The following is a 21673-nucleotide window of genomic DNA, read 5'->3' as shown; positions in this document are numbered from 1 at the left end:
ATGCTAACAATCTCCCCATTTGGCATTGATGGCAACATAGATGAAAACATCTAAGTTCCAAGAATACCAAACAGTGTTCTGCTGCTGCTACTGACTAGCATCAATTGTCCACACGCTAAAAGAAAAATCTCAACCACAATAGGTGCATACTCTTGCTTCCTCACACTTTCTTTGACATCAATTGTTTACTTCACACTAAACAATTTTCCTGCTACATGAATCTTTCTAAATCTCCCTAAAGAGTTATCTCTCCCCCATTGTTTAGGAGTTCTTCTCCCCCATAACTTACGAGATGTTTTTCATGCATATTCTCCCCCATTGACATTAATGTCAAAGTTCTCAATCTCAATGTTACAATATACCAATTGCTAATATGTTGCACCAAGTCTTCAACCAGCTCAAGTGTCCAAAGACACTGTTCTATACCAAAAATCCTCAATGACTCAATTCATCACAAATACTCTCCCATACGGGAAGCATCAGCATTCAGTCCAGTCAAACAATAGTGCTTTGTACTACTGGATTGATGCACTTACTGCATCATCTACTCAAAAGTAGACAAGGGCATAACCCCAAACATACCTCTTAAGTACTCAAATGTATCTTTAGGCAAAGGCTTTGTAAAAATATCTGCAATCTGATCTTTAGTACTCACATACTCCAATTTGATTTCTTCCTACTTTCTCTCTCAGCACATAATACTTAATAGATATATGCTTAGTCTTAAAATGCAATACAGGATTCTTAGACATATTGTACTTGTGTTATCAGAGTAAATGATAACAAGTACTTCAAACTCAATTCTAATATCCTTCAACATCTGCTTCATCCACATTACTTGATTATAGTTATTTGCTGTTGTAACATACTCTACCTGTGTTGTACTCTGCGAGATACAATCTTGCTTCTTTCTTAGCAAAGAAACCAATCTTCCTCCAAAAAAGAATGCTCCACTACTGGTGCTCTTTCTATCATCCATATTGCTTGCCCAATCTGCATCAGTATATGCACATAGAGTGAAATCACTCGATCTATCATACCAAATCCCATAGTCAGATGCCCCTTTCAAATCTCTGAATATTCTCTTTATTGCTGCAAAATGATACTCCTTAGGATCAGCTTGAAATCTAGCTACAATCCCAACTGCATTTGTTATATCTGGTCTGGTGTGAGTCAGAGACTACAAACCTCCAATCATGGATCTATACTTCTTCTCTACTGCAGATGTCTCGTCTTTGCTGGATAACTTGTGACTAGTTATCATAGCTATAGCAACAAGTTTACAACTTTCTAAGCCAAACCTTTTCAACAAGTCATTCAAGGACTTGGCTTGTGATATGAAAATACCATCAATGTTCTGTACAATCTGCAATCCTAGGGAAAACTTCATTTCTCCTATCATGCTCATTTCAAACTCATTCTTCATCTCTTCAGCATACTTATCACTTGCTTCATGATTACCTCCAAAAATGATGTCATCAACAAATATTGCAATAATCAGCAAACCATTCTCAACTTCTTTCAAATATAGGTTACTGTATGTTGTACCTTTAGCAAATTCAAGATTTGCCAAATAACTGTCCAACCTTCCATACCTGGTTATAGGTGTTTACTTCAAACCATATAGAGCTTTCTTTAGTCTGCATACCATGTATGTCTTCTAAAAAAGGAAAACTTTTAGGTTACTCAATATAGACCTCTTCTTCAAGTTCTTCATTCAAGAAAGCTAATTTAACATCCATTTGATAATCCTTGAACTTCTTATTCGTTGCATAAGCCAAGAACATCCTTATTGCTTCCATTCTGGCTACAGGTGCATATGTCTCCTCATAGTCTATGCCTTCTTGCTGTGAATATCCCTTGCGTACAAGTCTAGCCTTGTTCCTCACAACTTCGCCTTGCTCATTCATCTTGTGTCCGAATACCCATTTGGTTCCTATCACATTCTTGTCTTTAGGTCTAGGAACTAATTTCCATGTATCATTCATCACAATCTAATCTAATGCTTCCTTCATTGCTTGAATCCAACAATCATCTTTACATGCTTCATTTGCGCTCTTAGGTTCAACTTGAGATATCAAACATATCTCCTTATTTACTCTATTTATTGTCATCACACCTTTGTCTTTGCTTCTAATTATCTGCTCAAGAGGATGATTCTTTGTCAAATTCCCATTAGAGGTAGGATTTGACATCTCAACTCTTATCTCTTCTCTAGGTTCAGATCTCTTCTCTCCTCTTTGCTCAACAATTAGCACATCATTTTGAAAATCATTGTTAGTCTCAAAGAAAACTTCAGCACTTTGTCTAACAATTCCAGAATTTTCTTCTTCTTCATCTGAATTATAATCTACCATTTCCTTAGTTCCAAACTTTTCATCAATCCTTACATTTGCACATTCAACTATTGTCTTAGTTCTATAGTTAAAACATTTGTATGCCTTGCTTTTCAATGAATAACCAAGAAACATACTTTCATCACTTCTTGGATCAAACTTACCAATGCCATCATCTCTCTTAATGTAATATTTGCTCCCAAATATTTTGAAATACTTAATTGATGGTGAATGACCAAACCATAGTTCATAAGGTGTCTTATTCATACCTTTTCTGATCTGTACTTTGTTCAAAGTGTACACTGTTGTATTAACTACTTCTTTCCAAACAACATCACTCTTGCTGCTTCTGCTACAGACTTATTTCTTCTTTCAGCAATCCCATTTTGCTTAGGTGTTCTAGGTGAAGATAGCTGCCTTTTGATTCTATTCTCTTCACAAAATATGTTAAATTCTCTGGAGGTGAATTATCCTCCTCTATTAGACCTCAAACACTTTATCTTAAGACCAGATTCATTCTCAACTTAATTCTTAGATATCTTAAACTTCTCAAAAGCTTCAAATTTCTCTTTAAAAGAAATGCTACCCACATCATTCTAGTGAAATCATCAACAAAAAATCATAAAGTACCTTTCACCATAGAATCCTCTTGTTCTTGAGGGACCACTCATATCTATGTGAATGATCTCCAACTTCTCTGTGGCAGTGAACTTCTTGCTAGGAAATGATACTTTCCTCTATTTAGCCAAAATACATTCTTTACACACTAAAGACAACAATTGAAACTACATAATAAACTAAAGACTAACTAAGATGACTATTAAAGAAACATTATAATATTCTAATTTGGACATGTTAGGGTTTGTCTATTTCCTAAGGTTTCTCAAATGGGAACATTTCAATTTATAAGCACCATGTTGCCCTTTAGAGAACTATCAAATTTTACTTCTATGCTTTCCTAGAGAGGTCATGGAGCCCAAAACATATTATATTTCTTTCCAAAATGACAAAGCCCTTACCCTTTATTGAGAGTAAAATACCTTTAAATGGGTTCATTTTCTTATTTTGCAAATAAATAAAAGCTAATTTCTGATATTATAAAATTCAAGAATTAGTTACAAACACAATCAAATTGTGCGATTTGCTTATAAATGAATTATTCTGAATTCTAGGATGCATAATATCAGGAAACAAAATTACATTACTATTTAAAGTCAGTCCACACATTTCAACATCATAATAAATAGGAATACCTTGTAGACAAGTTGTTAAACCTTTTCACCTTTGAAGATAGTTCACTGACAAAGCTATCAGGACCAATGTAGTCCAAAAGATAGATTGCATCGAAATTCTCTAGAGGAAGATCATCAGTCCTAACACACAAAAAACCCATTTCATATAATAGTGTTAAAACGTTTGAAATGATAATCTTCCAAAACTTGATTTTCTTAAAATTACAATAGTCAATAAAATCAGAATTACAATTTGGATGAAAATGGTACAATTTTCCAAATAGAAGTAAATTTGAATCTATTGCCATGTTATCTATTGCACCACAATAATTAATCAATGAAAAACCAGAAATGAAAGTTACTAAAATGGAGGCGGAATGGTGGAATTAAACAAAGATATGAAGCATACACATTATATCACTAGAAAGGACAACACTCAGATCACTTATTAAAATGCATTTTTATGAATAGACAGTTCCAAGGAAGGATACCTGTTACTTTTTAAGTTTTAACTAGTAATAACCCTAGAAGAGTTCAAAGTTTTATTTTCTAAACAGGGAAAAGAAGTCCCATGACATACAGTTTAAAAAGAAGAATTTAAATGAATGAAATGAAAATATCAAACTTTTTTTGACATGTAAAATAGTTATTAATTAATTTTCAAAAGATACTCAATTGACAGACATCAAATGAGATATCTTCCCCTCACTTTGAATACCTTAGCTGCACCTTCGGCATGATGCGATACACTGTAGATGAAAGACAGCCTAAAACAAGTCTACAAGTCAGGACATGGAGGATGAAGCAGGCATCACATCAGATTCCTAATTATGTCATCAACATCCCCACTTCAGCAATATTTGACCTGATTGACATCAAGTCATGTTTTAGTCAAACTTGGGTTTTAACATTATATGCAGTTTTTTCAAAGATATTCACCAAGAGTTATTTACTAATTCATGACCAACCTGATCATCATGCAATTTCTTAAATTTCTATAACATTTTGGTGACATTATATCGTTTGAAACTTTGACTTGCATGACCCTACATATATCACTCCATCAGCTTCACTTTTCCAAGCCACATATGGAGATCACACGGCACAAGGGAATAGAAATAAGGACAGAGCAAGTCAAGAGGAGGCCTGGCACTTTCAGACATTACATAACTTAAGCATTTGCAGCAGCATTACATTTTGAGTCTTTTGATGGCTGTACATACAACCTTTAATTGTATTAATTTATTAACCGGTAAAATGACAAATTTCCTGTTTATGTGCCTTCTACAAGGACAACGGACTAGCATTTGCAGCATAAATTTGCTGTACCAGTAATGAGTTGTGACAATGTAAGATAACCTGTGGACAGATTCATTTATTGGTTTTGACCTGGGTTTTGGTTTTCAAATTTGGTGTTATAAACATAAGAAAGTCAACTTGACTCTATTTAACTGAATATTACTTTGAATGTGTAAAATACTATAGCGTCTTTAAAGAATTGATTTTAGATTAACTGTTTTGTTTTGGAGTATGTGAGACAACAAATCTTGAAAAGAAAGGGTTGCTGTTGAAATTAAGTGGATGACTGATGGTTTAACCAATCACAACTATGGATGTCTGATAGTACCTATGTTAATTGGAACCTAATGAAAAAACTAAGTCAGGAAAGGGTGGTTGATAATGTCCACATTCTGTGAATGACCAATGAAGAAGACATTTGGGAAAGGGTGCTTGATATGACCATAATCGAAGTGTTAGCATTAAACTTTGTCCCTTTTAGGACAATGCAAAACATAAAAATGTGTAAGGGTAAGATAACAATAAGAAAGTTAACTCAACCAGCATTTGCAGCATCAACCTGTTGAACCGGGCCCAGCAATGAGTTGTGAAAATATAAGATAACCTTTGAAAAGATTCATTTCTTGGTTTTGACCAGGGCTTTGGTTTTTAAATTGGGTATTACAAACATAAGAAAGTCAACTTGGCTCTATTTGACTGAATATTACTTTAAATGTGTAAAATACTATTGCATCTTTAAGGAGTTGAATTTAGATTAAATGTTGTTTTGGAGTATATAAGCCAACAAATCTTGACAAAGAAAGGGTTGATGATGTTGAAATTAAGTGGATGACTGGTAATCTCTCCAATCACAACTATGGATGACTGATAGTGCCAATGTTAATTGGAACCTAATTAACAAACTAAGTCAGGAAAGGGTGTGGATAATGCCCACATTCTGTCAATGATCAATGAAGAAAATTATTGGGAAAGGATGCTTGATATGGCCATAATCAATGTGTTAGCATTAAATTTTGTCCTTTTTAAAACACTACAAAACATGACAATGTGTAAGAATAATCCTTTCTTTAAATTAGAAGGGAAAGTTCCATTTGTAATTATAAACAAAACTTAAAAATTGCTGCTGCTTCTGGATTAGATTGAATTCAAAAAGAGCAACGGTTTTCAATTCATGGATTGTGGAAGTCTATTAATCAATCCATGATTGTGGAAGTCGATTTTTAGGGATGGGCAAGGAGTTGGTAGGGACACACCAAGAGACCTCTGAAGTTATAGCCTGGACACTTTTGGCACGGTTTTTATTTTTTAGGAGAGTTCCTGAATTTAGGATGGGACTGCCAGTTAGCTCGCAGTGGTCAAATAGTATCAGCAGACAGGAAGCATGAGCAAACTATGAATAATTTAGAAATAATTTTAATTATTTCCAAGTTGGAGTTAATGAAATAATTATAATAAGTGAGTATTAATAATTATAATCACTTTATAATATACCAATAATTTATGATCATATGGTGGTGGCTCAATTCCCTGGGCATATAATTTATATTATACGTTAAAAGGGGACTTTTGAGCCATGGTAAATGACCCCTCATGGAGTTTGAATTCTAGAAGGGGAGATTTGATAAAAATAAGACAGAATTTTAAAATCATAAAGTAAAATAAAACCCTAGAAGTGGTTTGAACCCTCTTGGAGGGAGAGGAAAAGAAAAAAAGTATGCAATTAGCGGGATATTTCATCCATTCTAGGTCACTTTGAAAAATACAGTTTGGAGGGAGAGCTTGAGGAGAGCTTTCAGCCATTTCCAGCCACTGAGAACATAAACTCTCAGAAATTTGGAGATTTACAGGTGTGAAATAGAATCCAAGGGTTTTCTAATTAAACTGATCAGACCATTTGGCTTTATGAGATTTTAGTTGTTTCTTCAAATCAAACTTGGAGACTCAAAAGAGTTATTTCAGAATACAGATCAGTTGGAGAATTGTGTTTTTTATTCATCTATGGTGCTTTTCAGACCATCTGTACAACCTTAGCAAACACTTTTTTGTCCTTCTAGCTGGCCATGGCTTACAGGAGACAACAAGATCATCAAAATCTGATCATTTTCAGGGCAGAAATTTGTTCATTGTTTCCAGATCTAAGTTTAAGAGGTTGAACCATCACCATACCTGGCATTTGTGTTGTGCTGTACAGCATTGAGGTACTTATGATCACACCAGGATGGGCATGAGAGTTGGGAGGCAGTGAATAATCACCAATTCTTGAGAACTCAAGGCATCTTCTTCAGATCTGATGCTGCAGCTTGTTTACCGTACTGGGGTAAATGAATCAATGCATATAGACAATGGATCAGAATAGCAAAACTTCTTATATTATTCACATATGCCGAAGATATTACATTATGCTTATGATTCTAATTACAATGATCCCGAAGAGGGTATATGTACACCTCGAGGAACCTTCTCGAAGGTGTCCGTTAGCCACATACAACATGTCGGCTACATAATAAGAACCTTCCCGATACCGACGAGAACCTTCCCAATACCGACGACATACATCCTGACATGAACCTTCCCGATACCGACGACATACATCCTAACACACACCCTGTCGGCTATACAATGTTTACTGACGACATCATCCCCCCCCAAAAAAAAAGTCGTCTCCGGACAACAATTACAAAATATCCGAAACAAAGTACATTAACTGACTAACTACAACAAGATAAATATGTTTCTGTCACATCACTTTCGCATTGTCCCGTGCCTGCACCAACTGGTCTCCAGACCACGTTGCATCTGTAGCCTCTGCTAACACAATACTGTCTCCTCAAGATGACTTTGATAGCCACTCATGTTGCTTTCTCTGCTTCCAACTCTTGAGTACCCTGAGCCAAGTGTCGTTGAACGGCCTTCAACTGGATGATAACTCCTCCCGAGCTCTCTACGCATCCACCGAGACAGCGTCACATCCAACACCTACTCCAAGTGCCTCTGATACACAGACACTCCATGCCTGCAGCAGGTCTAGATCTCATCAACTGGTCACACTTCCCACGACTGATAACTGCAATGACTGGGGGTCTAGGGGGCAACGCCCCTAGCGGGGTCGAGGGGCAGTGCCCCAGGGGCGCTCCCTACCCTTCCGACTGCTTCCTTCTGCCCTTCTCTTCTGACTGCTTCCTCCTACTCGTATGCTACACTCCCAACGACCGTACACTAGTCAGAATCAAATATTACTTTCTTCGGTTGCATCCAGGGACCCATCTACTCTTCAAAATACCGTATGTCGCCCATCATGAAATCGGCGTACGGTGGGGATATTTCAAATACCATACAATGGAGGCACTTGAAACACGTACTATGTGTGCTAAATCCGCACGGTAGCTACTGAATTCACCATATGCTGGCTGCCTTAAATTGTCGTACGGTGGCCTCCAACCACAGATCTTCTAAGTCTAAATCCGTACGGTGCCTAGACTTTGATATTTTGTCTTCCTTGATGCTGTACGGTCCTTGGCTTGCCTTATAATCGATCTTTGTTTCTTTCTGGATGGCCATACGGTCCTCTTCAATATCGGTCCTTTCTTTTTAACACCGTACGGACTGCCTTTTCATATATCTTTAGCCGTACGGCCTATGCATAAGTTCCCACTCCTTTTCAGGTATTTTTGTAAGTTGCACGCTATTCTCTACCAACTATACGGTTGTCACCGTACGGTCTCTTTAGTCATACGGTTCTAGTTGTACAGGCGTCAAAGTCTCTCCTTTTGTACTTCCTATTTACTGTACACCATACAGTCTTATGGTAGTTTTATTGCTTCCGTACTCCGATCTTTTATTACTTTATTACTTCGCAGTGGCACTCAAAAATTATGTTTAACTCTGTACAGTATTTACATATATACAGTATTTACAATCATTTTTTTCTCAGTCGGTCGTCCATGGAGGTGCGTTATGTCTTTCACAGTAGACATTCAACTTTGACCCATTCACTACGTTGGCCACTTCCTTTCCGTCTAGCGCCTATAGTTTTATTGCTCCGTTATCACCCACTTCCCGAATCTGGTACGGCCCAACCCATTTCACTTGAAACTTGCCTGGTTTGCTCTCGTTCTATTCGTCATACTTCAACACCGTCCCGGTTGGAACTTGTTCAATTTCAGGTGTCTATCATGCCATGATTTGCACCTATTCTGTGTCACCTCCGTGGCCCCTTGTGCTTGCAATCGTCACTCATCAAATTTATTTAAGGTACAAAATCTCTCAATCCGGTTTTCCATATCGCCCAGTTTGTTCCCGAATACCATGGACTCCATCAGTTGCCCCTTCTTGCCGGCAATAACACCTCCACTCCGTACTGCTACAACTTTTATTAAACCCTTCCTCTTTGTTTCCTGTGCAGACCGCATGATGTGTTTTCCTTGTTGCCGGCAACTTTCTGCTATATCTATGGTTCGACGTAACATTTCCTTTCTGCGCGGTTGTACGGTGGAATCTTTCCTTCTTCTGGGTTCGTACTGTGTGTTCTTCCCTTTAACTTCAGCCGTAACTGCCTTTCTTTCTTCCGCTTCTCTATATTCCTTCAGACATTCATTTCTCTTTTCTTTCTCACCTTCGTCAACCCTTAACATATTACAGCTTGGAAAGAGCTCGTAATCCTCCATCTGCCAATGGTAATGATCGTTCACTGAATCCAAATTGTCGTCTCCTTCCAACCGCAGGACTCCCTCCTGATCTAGTTCCATACGCTGCCTCCCTTCATCCTCCTCTTTGGAATCTGATGACAGAGCTTCTTCTGCTACCATTTGCGTGTGCAAATCAATAATGAATTTCCTCCCTTTGCTTTCCAGTGATAATGTATTTTTTTTTCTAATCATGTTTGGCCTTCACTTGCACGAGCCATCCATGGACCAAAATAGCGTCGTATCCTCTCCTCTTGCAGGAACGGCTATGTTCCAATCGTCACTGGTTGCGCCGTGAGGACTCCCAACGGTTTGATCCTGTGCTGGTCCGCTATTAATAATTGGAACGTAGGTGGCCACAGCGTCGGCTGTCCCAACCTTTTCCAAGTGTCCTCTGGTAACACATTGACACTGGACCCTCCGTCCACAATCGTGTTTGTCAGAACAGTCCCCAGAATTCTCATTTCGATGACTGTCGGATGGCGTTCGAATGAGAGGGCTAACACCATCGGATCTTCTGCACTTGCGCCACCTTCTTTCTCCCTTCCTTGCTCTGATGGTAACTTAGCAGTTGGAGCTATATTCGTGAGTGTCGTACGGAGTTGAGGCATAGTGAGCAACAGATCATTTATTTTGACGGGTATCTCAGTTTGTAATATTTGTCCTACGATGTTCTATTTTGTGCAGTTCCGTGCAGAGGTACCAGTAGTGTCCTTCAGGTGTGCTTTTTTTGCCTACGTTGCTTTCTGGATCTCTGCCCCCGCTTCCTCCAATCTCTTCTTTACTTCCGTCAAGTCGGGGTATACTTTTGCTTGCTTTTGTGTGATGGCCAGAACCTCCTCTTCGTCCGTCCCGACGGTGATCAAGTTTACTCCCGACTTCGGGCACTTAGCATCGTCATGATCGCTGAGTCCACACCATCTACGTAACAATTTTGGTGTGTTTGGTGTTGTACACTCATGAGTGAAGGGGCCCCACAAATTGCATGCACAGCATTGAACTATTGGCCAGCCGTTTGCATCGTACTGAATTCAACTCCTGCTACCATTATTGTTGTTGTCGTTGTTGTTGTTGTTGTTTTGATCGCGCCGACTATTTTTGTATCCTCCCAACATGGCACCCTCCGTACTGGTGTTCCCGCTCCCTCCCGATGTGGACGCCTCCTATGTCAAGAACACTTGCTGCAGTGCTCTTGTTTTTAGGTTGAAAGGGCATTCTTTTGTTGAATGTCTCATTATCTGGCAAATCTTGCAAAATTGATCTTTCAGGCAGGATCCCTTCGTATGGCCTTTTTTCTTGCACTCGGTGCACCATAGCTTGTTTCCCTTGGTCTCCTTTTGCATGTTCTTGAACTCTTTCATCATCTGAATCATGTCTTTCTAGAGGGCGCAAATCTTCTTGCTGCTCGTTTCATCATCACTGCTTTTCTCTGCTGAAGACGTGTCTGCATCTGAATCCGACGAGCTACTCTTCTTCTTTTTCGTCTTCTACTCACTTTCCCGGTTCATTGCCCGATTATACGCTTCAATGTATGACAATGGCGGCACGATCTTCATCTTCTTTCGCAGCTTCGGGAGAAGGCCTTCAATGAACCATCTTTTCCGTAGCCCATCAACTGGCTTATTCTCCATTTTATTGATCAAGTCCTTCAACTTCCTGGCGTAGACTCAAACTGTTTCATTCTTCCCCTGTTTGGTGTTGTATATCTCTGCTACGATTTCGTTGTCATTGCGCAGCAGTTGAAATTCCATAATAAACTCCTTTTTAATGTTGTCCCAGTCGATTAACTTCTGGGGATCTGTATTGGCAAACCAATCAATTGCAACACCCCATAGGGTGGCTGGAAACTACCGGACCCATTTGTTTGTATCTGTTATGCCATTCACTCTCCAAATCATCTCGCATGTTTTACAATGTCGGATCGGATCAGTTGCCCCATCACCATCAAATTTAGGCAACTTTTCCTTTGGTCTTGTCATTCTGACACCAACGCTTTGTATCCCGGCAACTATGCTTTTTGGTGAAGAAGGGTCTCCATTAAGCGAACCTGTCCGTTCTGGAAGTGTATCACGGATAAAGAGTTCACTCCACGCTCTTGCTCCCTCGGCACTCCGAGTCGTGTGAGTTGATTCTCTTTCATCTAGATTCTCTTTCCTCGGTGAATACAAATTCAAAAACTCCTCCCTTGCTTCTTCCACCAATTCCACCCATTGTTGAGTCTCTTCCAACAATTCCTCCTCGCTTCTATGTCCATCAGCAATCTTCTGGAACCTCCTTTTGCGTTCAACTTGCTGTGCCAAAATTCGATTTTCGTTTGTTGTGCGTATTTCGTCCTTTTCCTTCAGCTTGTTCTTATTCTTGTTTAGCTGATTCGGCATTAGTCGTCATTCTCCTACCTTTCCAAGTCCATCAGGCAACGGTGCCAAATATTTACCGTACTGGGGTAAATGAATCAATGCATACAAGCAATGGATGATAATAGCAGAACTTCTTATATTATTGGCATATGCCAAAGATATTACATTATGCTTATGATTCTAATTACAATGATCTCGAAGAGGGTATATATACATCTCAAGGAACCTTCTTGAAGGTGTCCGTCAGCCACATACATGTCGGCTACATAATAAGAACCTTCCTGATACCGATGAGAACCTTCCCGATACCGACGACATACATCCTGACACGAACCTTCCCGATATCGACGACATACATCCTGACACACACCCTGTCGGCTATACAATGTTTACTGACGACACAACTGTGAAGGAGACTTTGTGAGCTAAATAAGTTGTGATTTGCGGGGGTTGCTACCTTCCATTCCTACTTTGCTTGGTATGGCTTATATATTGTTGATATTAATAAAATTGTTTTATCTAGTTTGGTGTGAAGATTGTGTAAATTCAGTGTTCATTATTTCAGTTTCTTTCCTTGCAAACTTGTCATCAAAAAATAAAAAATAAAAAGAGTAAAAAATTCAGAATGCCCTACAAGGATTCAGTATCAGCCAAACACTTCACAACAGGGCTGCATCACTACACGTACACAAAGTATCTTTGTGGTTTTCAGCATGCCATACAAACAAACTAAAGAAACACCATCTTTTTTTCTCAGGTATGGGTACATGGTTGCTTTAGCTCTTCCACATAAACAGCTACTCATAAATTTAAATTGCGATATGAACAAGATAAAGAAAATAAAGGATCTTCTTGTTTCCAGGCATGAGCACAAGGCTTTAATAGCTCTTCTACACACAAACAAGGGATTTTACAAGTTTTTATTGACGCATGTGACCTAATCTTGGACAATTAAACACATACCAATTTCCCAGCTAAAAATAAATGCCCAAAAGAGTATACACAAAGAAATTGGAATCATAAACAAGGACAAGATCCTGCTAATAAAATAAAAGAAATTGTATAAATGCTACAATCACCACTTCAAGGAAATTTAAGCAGCAAGTATTCATAAAATAACTATTAGCTCCAATTAGGTATGTAAAGCATTTATAAATAAGTTTTTACAAAAATTTACACACCCATGCAAACAATAGACTAGATTTTTAGTCTGTCTTTTGGCACAATAAAAAGAAAAAAAATGTAAGGCATAACTTTCCTCAAATTACAAATGGAAGTTCTCTTATAACATAGAACTAACACTTTTGATTATGGACAAAATCTACAAGTACTTGCAATATGCTCACTAATTCTCCAAGGTTTTCTTTGCTACAAAGTGAAATAAACCAAATGAACTTGCCCGGGATTTTTAGCCTCGAGTATACCATATGAGCACAAAACTGAAATAAGCCCGACACCACCAAGTTCACCACCAGTTGTTGCAAGTCACAGAAAGAAGAAAGGTTGTCCAGAAGCAACTAAAGGCCTTCTGGGGAAGAGGCCAGAAGAGCCATGTTGCTTGCAAAGAGTAAAATGGAGATTAGGACCTGATGCAGGTAGCAACCATCACACATGAGAGAGAAGTCTCGAAGGAAAGCCTCGATCTAGACTTCTCTCTCATCAACATGGATGCCAGAAAAGATAGGGGAAAGAGGGCAGTCGTGCTTCACCCCAATAGTGCTCTGAATAGGACCCAAGAAACCTTGTAAAGTCCTAAACCTACCCACCACACTCTCATATAGCCTCATGATAGCAATCAGAAAAATCTTTGAGATCCCAATATCTCGCTGTCTCGCGAAAAGGGCTGCCCTCTAGATAGAGTTGAACATTTTGCAGAAGTCCACAAAGTACCAATAGATTTTTGTTGAGTGGTTTCGAGCCTCCTCAATAATAGCCTATGAGGTCAAGATGCAATTCATAGTCTGGAAGTCTATCTGGAAACCAACCAATCCCCTAGCATGGCAATGATATCGATCCAACTACCTGGAAAGAACGGTATGTAGCACAATGGCATAGAGTATGGCAAAGGTGTGCCCAACCATGATGGTCCTATAGTTGGGGTCTGAAGCTGACCTAGCCTTGTCAATTGGATGAATGATATGTTATGACCAAGGAGGGAAACCTTTAAAGACAAACATATTGAAGAGCACTGTGAAGAAACCCAAAACCGTTGTACCCAACTTGAAGAGTTATTTTTGGAACCCTTTCTCTTTAATATTCCCATCATATAATAAATAAATAATCAAATCATTATTTATGGGCCAACTGATTTAGTATATCTTAGACCCATTTTTATTTAATTGTTTTCGTAAGTGTGGTCGTCGGCTATCTTTGTAAACCCTCGGGAGTTCCTCCAAACGGTATTTAAGCATAGATGTAGGTAGTAGTTGGTATGCAATTTGGATTATTTCTTTGTATACAAATTCCTGTTCGAGTTCTGGATTGTTTGTCATTTCGGAAGTGAAAGATCTTCCCTATTTGGCTATTCCAATTTCAGTGGGATTCAACCCTCACCCTATTCCGTCTGTGTACTACTTGGCTCAAAATTGGCAAATCGAAGCATTCATCTTGTTTGCTAATATCATTGTCTTCTAGAGTGTATCTTTAATTTTGTATAGTTAGGGTGCACCAGTGTATGTTTGGTGATTACACTGAGATCCTGTGGTTAACAATTGATTGAAGTTTATCAGATCGCACAATCTTCTGTAATCCTTTGTACACCCACTCTCTTCACCCCTTCCGTACACCCTCCAGCACCACCGTACAACCTTCACCCCTCCATACACCCTCCAACACCACCCTAAGGTCGACTCAATCGGTTAGTTCCTCTCCCCTTGCATACCGTACGACCTATCTTTCCCAACACACCCCATACGACACCCCCTCCATACCCATCGTATTGCATCCACCCCTCATCATAAGGTGATATCCTTGCTTCACCATACGGCCTACCCACACTGCACAACAACACTTATCAATATCGTACGAACAACTATACAAGCATATCCTACCACCGTACAGACACCCCCTTGTGTACAATTTGTATGGATATACTACTGGGAAGGGCTGGAAACCATCAGGAATATTAGAGTGGTATCAAAGCCATAGATCCTGTCAACCTGTGGACAATGAATGAAAGTTTATAGTCGGAAAAGATCCCATTTAATTGATAGAATGGCAAATTAGGAACCCACTCCTGCCGAACTCATGGCACTACTAAGGGATCTTTCGAGGAATCAAACACAAATCAATGACACTCAGCGACTTATGGAAGAAACTCTCAGGAAGCTGGCAGACAATAAGATATCTTGGGAACAAAATGGTCACAGTGGCGACTCAGTGTCGAGTAAGGAAAATCCTCATCCAGCACACTCTTGACCTTCCATGTTGACTTTCCCTCCACAGATGGAAGTACCACATGGAGGAAGGCAACCAACCTTTGAGTAAGTTCAAGAACAGTTGAAAGAAGACTAGAAGAATGCAAACTTGGAAGATGATATATCCTACAAAGATTACGCAGAATTGAGAATGCAATATTCCAAAGGTAGAAACCGAGGATATATAAACAACGATCTCAAAAGAAAGTTGAGTAAAGTAAATCTATCACCATTTGACAAATCCGGATCCATATCTGACCAAGCATGGATAATGAAGGCCGATACTGACTTCCAGCTTAATCCAATGCCAAAAGAAGCAATTTGCAGCACTCCACTTGGAGGGAGTGGCGCATGAATGGTGGCATCATGACACTATCACACTGCAGCATGACATGGTATATACTTATACAGAATTCACTAAGAGATTGATAGATTGGTTTGATGGTATGATAGATCGGTTTGATGGTAAAGATCTAGAACTTAATTTTAAAGAGTTGGCACAAATGAGGCAAATTGGATCAGTCGACCAGTACATCACAGAATTTCAGAAACTCTCTGGTTTAGTTATGAACATTTCCGAAAGGAGATGGATAGTGCTCTTTATGGAAGACTAACGGAACCACTGAGGGGTTGGGTAAAAAGTTTCAATCCTGCCACCCTTTCAGAGGCTATAAAAAAGGCACAAAGAATGGCATCAGCGTCGACATCATCCTCTCGAGGTTACTCCCACTCCAAACCACCAGTATTTCCAAAGGACAAAGATAACAAACCTCTGTCAAAGAAGCCTTTGTTGGACAAAGCTATCAAACACAAGCTTTGATGGAAGAAATTATGTTTCAATTGTAAGGAGTCGTGGGAACTTGGGCATAGATGCCTTGGTAAAGGGAAAATACACTACATCGAAGTCGTGTCCGATGATGAGAACGATTAGCGAAATCTATCCACAGAGGATAGTCATCCCCACAAGGACTCCAAAATGGTTAATTTGAATAGTACGGAGAGGCTTGCCGCATTGGTATGGCATGAAGAAACCATCGCCCTGGCTAGGAGCCCAAGATGTACAGTATTCCATGTATTGGGAACCCTTCAAGGACAAAGGATCATTGTGATGCTGGATAGCAGAGCCACTCTAAATTTCATAATCTCATCTTTTCTGAAAAGAAGAGGTCTACCTACAGAGATGCATGCAAGATTCTAGGTCAAGGTTGCCGAAGGAACACTTTTACCCTGCACGCACCTTGTTCCCCAATTGAGTATCACCATGGCTAATCACATTGTGACGGAGAATTTCTTTATAGCGGACTTGGATGATATGGAGGTTATTTTGGGTATACAGTGGATGGAAACACTAGATGAATACAAACAAAGTTTCAAGCGGACTTCACTTTTGTTGTCGAGGGAAAGAAGGTTGTTCTCTGTGGGATGGCCAATGAGGGACCAAAGGAAGTTTTGGCACAACAAATGGAGGTCATTTTTCGTCATGATGACATTACATGGGTTGCACACTGTTTTGTTTTGGCAGAACCAATAAAAGGACAATGGATACCCTGTCAGGATGATAATCTTCATAATATCTTACGTACCCACGATAAAGTTTTTATAGACATTCCTCCAGGTATACCTCCCCATCGTGGGTTTGAGCATACCATCTAGCTGGAAGTTGGCGCCAAACCAATTATCACCACGCCATACCACCATCCCAAAAAATTCAAAGATGAAATCAAGAAGTCGATTCATGAGCTGCTCAAGAAAGGATGATTCCATTCTAGTGGATCTGTCCTAGCTCTAGCCCTTTTACATCATTAGTGGTATTGGTAAAAAAGAAGGATTGGACAATGCGCATGTGTGTGGACTACCATGCGTTGAATAAAAAGACAATAAAAAATAGATATCCTATTTCCAAGATTGATGAATTGTTGGATGAGCTGCATGGTACGGTTTTTTATTGTAACATCCTGTTTTCCCAGGTCTAAATTAACTACTAACATCTCCAAGAAATACAGTTATCACTTCATCATCATAGGAAGTTAGTTAAATCAATTTCGTTCATATGAAAGGGATTGACAGTTAAAATCAATTAAACAAAATTTATTAACTAAAAACTTAAAACACCATCAAATGAAATTACTACAGAAATTGAAATCCACATACCATGGAAACTGAGGTTGAATTCAAAACTAGGGATGTTTTTGCAACCACCCGGGTTAGTCCACAAATACCTCTATAACAATATCACGAAACGACTTATATCCAACATTGTTAAATCAAAATCAAATGAGATTATCATTAAATACCACTATATAAAATTAGGGCATCACTTACCATTGTAATCATTAGGGCATCGATTAGCATTGGAATCTTTTAGGGCTTCTTATACCACAGATTCAATTAGAGCTTCCGATACCACTAATTCAATAGGGCTTCCAATAACACGGACTCAATTAGGGCTCCCTATACCACTATCATTTAGGGTTCCAGTCATCACTCAATCAATTTTCAGATTCCTTTCCTTCTGATTACTTAACTGTAACAGTAACTCAAGATTAGAAAGTATACTTATATTTGATATTCATATAAATGAAAAAAATCCATAAATCTATCTCTTGCATCTAGGTCTAACGATGAAATAACTCAATTAATCTTACCTTCTTGCATATTAATCATAAAAGTGATAATACCTATTTCCAACAACCAATTGAATGTATGACTTATCTTTGTCTAATGCATGTCGAGTAACTTATGGAGAAGTGAAACATTGTCAGGGGCTTAACCACCCAACTTCGGACCAAATCTTATCTCCACATGATCTCTAACGAGAAAGGCCCTCCCTACCCGAAATAGCTAGGGGTCATCTTGCCATACATTGGGTATCCTAGTAATTAACACACCATACGACTTGACAGCAGGAGATTACATTAACAGGATTATGCATGAGCTATTAATTAATTCATATTAAAATGATAAATATTGAAATGTCATAACTGATACTGATTCATGTTATTACAGATTCCTTTCTTTCACCTCATCACCCATTTTCTTGGCTGCACAGCCGGGTGAGTCCCAGGGGTTAGGAATTCTCAGAACAACTATTTTTGCCAATTATACAAGAAGATTATATGCATCCAGCATTTCATAATCTATGATTACATGATCATGTTCTTTAAAAATTCCAAAATTTGATTGTTCAGGTCTAATATCCAACGGTGTAACAGTTATGGATCCGTACTATGTTTTTCTTGGCTTCAACATAAGATTCATAATACTTGTTTTTCATAAGAGTACAGATACATTTTATATTCACAGCCATAGTGTGCCCAACCTCGGTCTATGGCTTAGTAAAGATTAAATTTGCTTTGTAAATTATTTACTGGTTCTTCTTGAGAGTACTATCGCTTATCTTAGAGGCGTATGGAAAATACTTTTGTATAAGCATGCTCTGATATGACCACCTTTTTAAATAAAGTTCTAAGATAAAATCTAAATTCTATTATGGAATCAATATTCTGATTTCAAGCCAGGAATTATATTGCCATCACATGGATTTGTTTGACAATCATAATTATCTCTATTTCAATGGGCTGCATATTTGACGTAAGCTCAAAATCATTAGAGATTGGTATCATGAATACCTCAGACAACAGCAGATTGCATATTGGATTATTTCTACTAATCAAAATTAACTAGCTGAGGAGAACATGTCGAATCAAAGTGAGAGAGAGCAGAATAAAAGAATAAGGAATGGAAATTTGTATGCATTTAGTTACATTTGGCTAAATTCAGATACAATCGGTTCCATATCTATCATTGTTTCTAAGTATAAATCTTGCCATTGCAAACACTACTATATCGGTTTATCAAAGGTTACCAAACAAGAGTATGACCAGCGAGTCCAACTGCAACTTGATCTACTGCAAATCTAAAGCTTGGTTCTGGCTTCACTCCGGCAGCAGAGGTTGTATTGGTATCAACAGCAGATGATTTTTTTGATATAAATGCACCGATTCGGAAGTATAAATAGCTTGATGTTTGGCGGTAAGGAAAGAGTATTCAGCACAATGAAAATGGTGGAGAGAACCGAGAATGTGAAGAGAGACCTTCCTTCAATCCCGATCACAGCTCCTTAATAGTTAAGCCAAGACTCCTTGGCTTACATACGTTTTTCAAGAAGTCAGTTCGGGTGCTTCAAAAAGATCTCCCCTTCCACTCACGATTTCAAATAAATAAAAGAAGACGTGACTTCTTGGCTTCCGCCAGTTTACAATGTTATAAACCATTCAAATTTCAAGATGACTGACCATTTGAATACATCATAAATCTAAAGATAAGAGAAATAAAAAGGTTGGAAGAGAAGTTGGAAAGATTATAAAACAATTTGAATTGCTAAAAATCAAATTAATTATGCCAAGTGTTAATCGATTAAAAGCAAGAATATTAAAAAGAAAAAATAGAGTTGGAAGCCTATAATTTGAAAATTATAATAATTAAAATGTTATTATAATCTTATATGTACATGTAACATCACTTAATTAATTATTAAATTATAATGGTGCCAAATCATTTTTATATTATATGCACATATATAAATATTTATTAAAATAATATGATAAAAGATAAATTAAAATCCTTTGAGATACATTTCATATTTTAACCCAATTATTTTCTCAATTTATTTATTTATATAGCTCATGCGGGTCCCAAGATGTATCCTGTTTCAAGTCGCTAGGTCCTCAACCCATTTGCTCAGTGATGGTGATGCCCTACCTAATTCTTTTCTAACAATGTTTCCACCCCTTTCGACGTGTTTCCTGTAAGGAATTTCTCCATAGTTAAATTTATATTATTATAATAAATTATTTAATCAAAAATAATCACAACGGTTAACCATCTTCTCAATTCTATGAATTCGTGGTAAATGATCAACTAACTTGATATCTTCACTTGAAATTATAATGACTATCTTACCATTTCACCAGATTCTAACAAATTAAACTGCCAACTGACTTCATGTGAACCTCAATGGCTATATTTCAGATTAGGTCAAAAATTGGGATGTAACATTTTTCTAAAATAGATCTTTGTTCCGAATACCATCAAATCCGCATGTGGGAAGAAGACGTGGAGAAGACGGCATTTCGTTATCACTATGGGCATTATGAGTTCCTAGTCATACCATTCGGATTAACAAATGCACCAGCTACTTTTTAGTCTTGCATGAATCGCATCTTCAACAAACAATTGTGTAAATACTTGTTGGTATTCTTTGATGATATCCTTATTTATAGCAAAACTTGGGAAGAACACTTGAGACATTTGGATGAAGTCCTAGGGATCATGAAGGCTTAGTCCTTATTCGCGAAGCAATCCAAATGTGAATTCAAGATGACAAAAATATTGTACCTAGGGCACGTTGTTAGTAAAAATGGAGTGCAAGTCCACCAGGAGAAGATTCAAGCTATCCTTGATTGGCCCTCACCAAAATCGCTCTTTGAGTTGCGAAGGTTTTTTGGACTGTGCAATTATTATTAGAGGTTTGTAAAAGGACTCTCTCAACTCAGCGCACCATTAATAGATCTGACTAAGAAAGACTCCTTCCAATGGAATGAAAAAATGCAACACACTTTTGATAAGTTAAAAGAAGCAATGAGAACTTGCCCAATTCTCTCCTTACTTGACTTCACTCAACTATTCATTCTAGAATGTGACGCACCCGGAGAGGGCATTAGCATGATATTAATGCAAGATAGACACCCTATAGCCTATGAGAGTCGGAAGCTTAAACAAGCGAAGCATCTATATTCCATTTATGACAAAGAGATATTGGCCATTGTGCATGCACTGACCAAGTTCCGGTAGTATTTGGCAAGTGCTAAGTTTGTTCTCTGAACCGATCATAATAGTTTGAGACATTTTCTGGAGCAACGGGATCTGGACGAGAGGCAACAAAAATGGGTAAGTAAAATTCAGGTTTTTGATTTTGATACTAAATATGTGAAGGGAAAGAACAATGTGGTTGCAAATGCCTTGTCAAGAAAATCCGCCATCTACTTACTATCTCAGATTTCAGCTAATTGGAAACCACACTTATTGGTGGAATATTCCAAAAACACATTTGCATGTAAGCTAATGGACGACAACAATCAGGATGACCGATACAAGGGAGTGGATGACATCATTTACTATAAGGATCGGATATACTTAGTTACTGAATCCAAACTGAAGCAGAAAATCCTGAAGGAAATACATGCCTCACCCTTGGCCGGACATCCAGGGTTTCTCAAAACCTATAGACAACTCAGGGAGAGGTTTTCGTGGAAGGGACTTAAAGGAGATGTTTTGCAATACGTACGGGAA

General features: G+C 38.2%; 1 protein-coding gene across 3 annotated transcripts in view; it reads right to left on the bottom strand.

Moving 5' to 3' along the window:
• The window catches only part of LOC149532991 (DHHA1 domain protein), a 122755-nt gene that overhangs the window by 63461 nt on the left and 37621 nt on the right, over positions 1 to 21673 (bottom strand). For all 3 annotated transcript variants that reach the window (XR_016357282.1, XR_016357283.1, XM_089805440.1), the window contains exon 2: positions 3590 to 3709. Coding sequence is in view for 1 of the 3 variants with exons in the window: in XM_089805440.1 (XP_089661566.1) it covers positions 3590 to 3709 (120 nt within the window). In the remaining 2 variants the exon portion in view is untranslated. The remainder of the gene's footprint in view (positions 1 to 3589; positions 3710 to 21673) is intronic.

Source organism: Cupressus sempervirens, chromosome 10, assembly GCF_028749045.1.
Source record: "Cupressus sempervirens isolate cs-2001-9-10 chromosome 10, ASM2874904v1, whole genome shotgun sequence".
NCBI lineage: Eukaryota > Viridiplantae > Streptophyta > Pinopsida > Cupressales > Cupressaceae > Cupressus > Cupressus sempervirens.
The sequence above is the reverse complement of the archived record's forward strand: the minus strand, read 5'-3'. Positions and strand labels throughout refer to the sequence as shown.